Source organism: Mus pahari, chromosome 8 (genome assembly GCF_900095145.1).
Source record: "Mus pahari chromosome 8, PAHARI_EIJ_v1.1, whole genome shotgun sequence".
Lineage (NCBI taxonomy): Eukaryota > Metazoa > Chordata > Mammalia > Rodentia > Muridae > Mus > Mus pahari.
Window position 1 is genome coordinate 31920183 of NC_034597.1, and position 7093 is coordinate 31927275.

Genomic DNA, 7093 nt, shown 5'->3' on the forward strand with positions numbered 1-7093 from the left:
TTTAGTGCAAGAGCCCTCCAGTATCTTGGGGCCTCCAAAGAACTTATTTACTTATCTTAGCAAGAACCAGAGGCCCAGGGAGAAAAGCTTCTAGGAAAGAAGTCATATCAACCCCACGCAAGTACCGGAAGAGTGTTGCCGCAAAGACTACGCAAGCTTGCACAGCAAGGACTGGGTATAGTTCACATACCCGTCCCCACCCAAAGTCAGACCCGTGTTTGACTTTTACTTACACGACAGAATTCAAATACAGCAAACGGATGGAATTGTGTTTCATCATTGGTGTGTCCGTTTCCTGGCTTACCAGATTAGGTGGCCATAAGGTCAACATGAAACCCATTACCATATTCAGGGAAGAGAGCAAAACTCATAACAAGAATGACAGAATGCAGCTGAGTGTGGTGATGCACGCCTTTAATCCCAGCACTCAGGAGGCAGAGTTCGAGGCCAGCCTGGTCTATAAAGGGAGTGCCAGGACAGCCAGTGCTATCAACAACAACAATAATGACAGACTGCATCTCTTTGACCATCCTCAACCACCTTAGATGACAGTCACTACAGCTGTCCCTCCTTACTGCTTATCCTGGGAGAATATACATTTTTCTTTTTTCTTTTTTAAAAGATTTATTTATTATTGTATCTAAGTGCACTGTAGCTATCTTCAAACACACCAGAAGAGGGCTTCAGATCTCATTACGGATGGTTGTGAGTCACCATATGGTTGCTGGGATTTGAACTCGGGACCTTTGGAAGAACAGTCAGTGCTCTTAACTGCTGAGCCATCTCTCCAGTCCTACATTTTTCACTTGTAGCTAGTAGTCCAGCTTTTGTTACTCATCACCAGAAAACCCTTGTGTCCTGCTGGGTGTGGTGGCTCATGTCTGTAAGATCTGAGTTTAGGAGACTGAAGCAAGAGGAACAAGGACAAGAGAAACTTGTGTACAGAGGTGATTCCTGATGCATATTTTTATTAGAGCCAGGGAATGACAGCTTTTCCCAGTGAAGCAAATCTCTGAGTCCATAAGGGAAGACCACAGAACCTTCACTTTGTAATTTACCTTTGTAATTTACCCAAGAACACAGCACAGCAATTGCTTTATGTGGTACTCCGACCGTAAGTAACAAGTTGTTAACAGAAAACACACCAAACAAAAGGCTTATATTCTCTAATTATCAAGTCAAGCATCAGCTTTTCTTAGAAGTGTGTGTGTGTGTGTGTGTGTGTGTGTGTGTGTGTCTGTCTGTCTGTCTGTCTGTCCATCTGTCTGGGTATCCCACTCAGGGCCATGCGCATGTTAGGTAAGTGCTCTACCACTGAGCTGTTTCTTAGCCTCACTTTTCTCAGATTTCAGGGGTATTTTTTTGTTTTTAATTAGGCATGAGAGTAAACGTCACTTCAAATACCAGCACTTGGGACATATTGCTTTGAAAGGAGGTGTAGCAGTAAACGTTAAACCTTACATTTTCTAGATCTTTCCTCAAATAACTCTCACTGGTTTGTTAGATTTAACTCTGTTCTGTCTGGGACCTGTTTGCCCTACTGGGCCTAAACAGAATGTTAAAGGCTTTGGGACCTAAACAGACAATATTAAAATACATCACCAATTCTTAGTAAATATGGTGCAAGGGCCTTCTAGCTCTTGGGGCCATAGGGAAAGCCCAGCTCATCTGGTGAACACAGCACAGGCCCCGTGCGTTCTCGCCCAGCCAGCAGCTGAACAAGCTCAGCTTCTCCCGGAGGCTGGAGTCTGTGGCTTGATCTGCTTTACAGCTTCCAGAACAGAGACTGGGCTCACTCTGTCTCCAAATTCTTTCTCTCGGTGCTCAAGAAGGACACCCTGAAGGGGAAACAAGAGGAGCTGTCAGTCTCCACTCGGAGGTGTTCACTCATGACACAGACGCTGAGCACCAGCGGCCCAGCAAGCCCTGCGCTTGGGCAGCTGAGAGCGCAGATCTGAATCAAATCCAGCACCTACCCTTGAGGAGTCTGGTCTTCTGAGGAAAGGGACTGAGGGAGTCACGTCCCTCTCTTTGGGACACATGAAGCTAGTCATGGCTAATTAAAACAAGGGTATGTGGAAGGCTTCCTGGATGACAGGCAGATAAAAGAACATTCCATCCGGAGAGAAGAGAATGAAAACACAGAAAAACCCTATGAAGTAGAGCTCAGAGGCCACCTTGATGGATGCTGGATGACCATCTGAGAAGGTAGACCCATTCCTTTCTTTAAACCTCATAAATTGGGGCCACACTTCCAACACAGTGAAGCAAACCCATCAAGACCGAGGACAACCTAAAGTCACCCTGGAGTGTGAAATGATAAAAGCATGTGTCTGAAATCATCAGGAATCCTCAACGGTCTTTAACTCACTGTGGTATCTGGACACTTGCCATAAATTTTAAATAATCTGTAATGTGTCCTGTCATTATAAAGACAAGAAAAAATAAAAGAGAGGAAGTCCGGTCAGCTAGGTAGCTTGTCCTGCGGAGGCATTTGCCACATCCAGGCCTTACGACCCCAGAGTGATCCCTGGGTCTCCTACAGTGAGGAAGCCAAATCCTGAGAGTCGTCCTCTGACCTCCACACACACATTGTGATGTGTGCATGCCTGCACACACACACACACCACCAATAAATAATAATGAAGAGTCCACCACACTGAGATGACTATTAGGAAGTGACTAAGGAAATTGCAATTGTTTACTGTGTAAGCCAAATGCTGATCGGGGAAAGTCAGGGGAAGAACGCTTTTTCTTTTTTCTTTTTTTTTTAATTGGATATTTTCTTTATTTACATTTCAAAAGTTATCCCCTTTCCTGGTCTCCCCTATCCTACCCCCCTCCTCCTGCCTCTATGAGGCTCCCCCACCCACCCACTTACTCTCTCCTTCCTGCCTTGGCATTCCCCTACACTGGAGCATCAAACTCCCTCAGGCCTAGGGGCCTCTCCTCTCACTGATGTTCAACAAGGCCATCTACCCTCAGCCACATATGCAGCCAGAGTCATGGGTCCCACCATGTGTACTCTGGCTCATGGTCAGTCCCTGGGAGCTCCAGCGGTGGGGTGGGGATCTGGCCAGTTGACACTGTTGCTCCCCACATGGGGCATCAAACCCCCTCAGCTCCTTCAGTCCCTTCTCCAACTACCCCATCGGAGACAGTGGAAGAATGTTTAATGGCATGGGAAATAGTCATCATCACTGCTGAGAGAAAAACCAAGCCCACTGCCCACCCAGCTCTGTTCTAGTGAGCTGCCTCCAGAACACGATAGGAAGGTTCCACCCACTTTTCACTATTTTGCTGGTTTTAGATTCTCTATAAAATATAGATACAGCATAGGCATAAAGAATATACCTATAGTCTTTACAATAACCAGGCTTCACAAATCATTTTTTTAAAAAAAAACCTATAGCTAGAGGTACTTGACATAACAGGATTGCAGAAACACCCTCCAGGAGGAACTAGGTAAGTCTTGCTGCCCAACCAACCCAGTTCACTCACTCCCTTGCCAGAAGCTCTGAGAGGACCAACAAACACCACACCTAACAACACCAGGAATGTGCTAGCCCGGCCATGAGTACCCAGTGAATCATCGCCAGGCAAGCAAAGGCGGGCAGCTGTGCTAAACCCTGCCCTAGAGGCCACCACAGGAGGCCAAGGTAAGACAATGAACTGCCACAGGGCTAGAGTAGGAATGAGAGGGGCCACCATCTAGGGTCACCTAGACCAAGTCACTGAGAACCACTCCTGAGGACAATCTGTGCACCAGTGAGGTGCTGTCCTTCTGGGTTCCTGAGTTTAATTTCTCCTGCGCTGCTCACCAGCTGTGTCTCTGGCTGACTTGTTCCCCATCTCTAGGTCCATTACTTACATGTAGATGGGAATGAGAAAACTAACGTCGGAAAAAAAAAAAAAAAAAGAAAACTAACGTCGCAGACTGGCTGGTCAGTCGTAAGGAAGACATGAAATCATACCTATGGGCACCTATAACAAGGCAGGTGCTTGGTGGCCATTACTATTAAGGCATCTTAATATATTTACTAGAAATCAAGAAACAGAATTACATCAAAGTAGACACCATTTAATGCTAAGTTCTAATACAAATAAGAATGATTACCAATGGATTTTTGTTGTTGTTGTTGTTGTTTTTTCGAGACAGGGTTTCTCTGTATAGCCCTGGCTATCCTGGAACTCACTTTGTAGACCAGGCTGGCCTCAAACTCAGAAATCCGCCTGCCTTTGCCTCCCAAGTGCTGGGATTAAAGGTGTGTGCCACCACCACCCGGCATGGATTTTTTTTTTAAAGATTAGAAACTAAGTTTCCTATTCATATTTCTTTTATGTTGTGAGATCTAACAATGCAGACCAAGGCTGCTTTTCTACGGAAACAAAACAACAGAAATCCAACCACACCCTACACATGTGCATGTCATATGTGCCGTTTCCATGAAGGCTTGTCTCCAGGTCCTCCTTCTGTGAACCATTACTGTCCACTGATGGCCCCAAGGCCCATGTGGAGTAGTCACCTGCCTCCCAGGCCCACAGGGACCTCATCTCTCTTTCCCATTCCTCTTTCCTCAGGGTCCCCACATTGATTCTGGGTCCGCATTGCCAGGACTCCTAACACCCTGTTCACAGAAGAATCGGTTTTCTCCCTAGGCACAGTCCTGACAGCCCCACAGGACTCTCCTATTCGTTCTTGTCTTGCTCCCTTGTCAGGCTGCTTCTGTTCCTTCTCCCTTTTTATTTTCCTCCACATCCATCTTCAATGGCTCGGGAACATGCCAATTGAGTATATTCACAAACAGAGTAAAAGTGAGCTACCTGGGCAAGTACTGAAACACAACTTGAAATGGGAAGTCAGGTTCAGGCCTCTGCAGTGCCACACTGGACTAAGTCACTGGTCCAACTGCTCGCCTGCTCTCACTCTCAAGTTCACCAGCTGCAGTCTGGGCAGCATGGCTGTCTGGTGGCCTGACTAAAGTACATGTATGAGGTGCAAGCCTACAGTAGATGTGTGACTAGTGACAGCCGCTGGGGGGAAGGATGGAAGACTCTAAATGTGGAGATTCCGTCTGGGGCCTCAATTCCAGATGCCCACAGGGCTGTAGTAAATACTGAGATCTTACCTGTTTTCCAGATCCTATCACAAAAACTCCTCCAAGGATGAAGCCTTCGCCTTCTAGGTTTCCAGAGAAACCTCCATTCCAGGCCCGGAAGGAGTTATACCACACACCCAAACGGATGAGGCCCATGAACATCATCTTCCGCCTCTCTGGACCATAGAATTTTTTCTACAGGGCAAGGAAGATCCTGTGTGAGCAATCTGCATGTCTCTCATCCCTAAGAAGAATGCCAAAAGCCAAAAGCCAAAAGCCCCAGAGCCTGCTACTTCATGTTTTTTTCTGCAGCCTATAACACATGTCACTCCTCCCAGGATCATACTCAACTGCCTAGGGGAAACAGAAAGCTGCCAGCTTTGACTTCTTTACCAAAGGAGAAAAAAAAAAAGGAGAAAAAAGTTTAAATTTAATTCTATGTGATTTTTGTGATGCAGGAATTGAACGCAGGGCCATGTACATGTCTGTTTGGCAAGTCTCTACCACTGGCTTCAACTTCTGCTCTCAAGGCAGCTTCAATCTGAGGAAAGGACACCCCCTCCTGCCACCCCAACGTGTGCTTTCCCACTGTCCTTACAACGTTCTGTAGGAGAGAGTACAAAGGAGGTGGCTACGTAAATGAAGCGACAAGAACTTGGCTAAGGGGCAGAAGAGGTGTCTTGTCCTTTGCCACCCTTTTGAGTCTTTTGACAAGAACGGCTTTAGTAATAATGGAGAACAACTTTCAAGAGCCGGCCTATGCTCTGCTCAGAGAGCGAGGGGACCCTGCACGTTCAGGGACACTGAAGCGGAGGCCTACCTCTAGCTAAAGGGCAGACCACCCTAGGTCAGTGACCTCTCCATCTAAGGACTATCCCACCAGAGTACAGCCCAGGGCCCACCAGCCCATAACACACACTCTCTTTCTGTGTTTTAGCTTCAGTGATGTATATGTAAGCATCTCTGTGTGAGTTTGTACATGTGAGCAAAGTGCTCAGAGGCCAGAGGAGGACATTGGATCCCTAGGAGCTGGTGTTACAGGCCAAGGTCAGTCATTCGATGGGTGCTGGAAGCTGAACGTGGGTCCTCTGGAAGAACTCTTAAGCATGGAGGCATCTCTCCAGGCCACCACACGCTCACCTTTTCATCCAAGAAGATTTCCCCTTTGAAGTAAGGCTGGAAATCCTCCACTTCTCTCTTCACCTGCTCCTTCACCACTGCATAGAGAGGGACACCTAGCTCGTCCAACTTGGGCTTCAAGGACATCAGGTCTGCTGCTTCCTGTGGAAGACAGGAAGGTTCAGTGACATGAGCGCCCAGAGTTCTGCAGTCAAAAAGCAAACCATGGCACGGGGCTGACACTGAGCAGAGGGACAAAGGTGACAAAATTCCAGAAATAAGCCAGGCCTATGTGACCCAGCCTACATCTGTCCGAGGTAGATACTCAGCCACAGGACAGGGTTTCAAGTGCATTCACCAAGCCAGGCATTTTCTCTTCTTACAGTTGGAAAGAGAAGTATGTCCGGGGAGCCTCTTAACAGTGGCTGCTCCCAAACATGCCCTTCACTCTCAGCCAGGACATGTTCTCCTACTTTGCTTTTCCAGCTCATTCCTGTACTGGACCAAACTAGCCCAAGGGTCCATCAGACATATATGCATGTAGCTAGCCTCCAGGCTTCTATACAAGCCTTCCTCTCCCCCGCCCCCACTCCCAATCCCTGCTAGACTTTCTTTCTCTGTTCAGCTCTAGTCTAACCCTACTGGAATGGCATCTTTGTTCTAGAAAGATCCCTGCCCCTGTCCTTCTTCTCAAGTATGTTCTCTGCTTTCTGCCCGTGGCTTTTTTTTTTTTTTTTTTTTTTTTTTTTTGACTAGGTCTTTATGTCTCTATTGATCATTGTCACTTAGGTTCCTAAGTATGTCTTACTATAAGAAAATCTGTCTTTTGCTTCATAGACATCCCAGTGTCTAGAACATGGCTGGATATATGGGGC

General features: G+C 46.9%; 1 protein-coding gene across 4 annotated transcripts in view; it reads right to left on the bottom strand.

The window, feature by feature from the left end:
• Positions 1–935: 935 nt before the first annotated feature.
• Positions 936–7093, bottom strand: part of Prxl2a (peroxiredoxin like 2A) — a 20814-nt gene continuing 14656 nt past the window's right edge. For all 4 annotated transcript variants that reach the window (XM_021203578.2, XM_021203581.2, XM_029541855.1 and 1 more), the window contains 3 exons: positions 6240–6380; positions 5130–5294; positions 936–1838 (listed from right to left, as the gene is read on the bottom strand). In XM_021203578.2, the coding sequence (XP_021059237.1) occupies positions 1725–1838; positions 5130–5294; positions 6240–6380 (420 nt within the window). In that variant the 3' untranslated portion in view covers positions 936–1724. The remainder of the gene's footprint in view (positions 1839–5129; positions 5295–6239; positions 6381–7093) is intronic.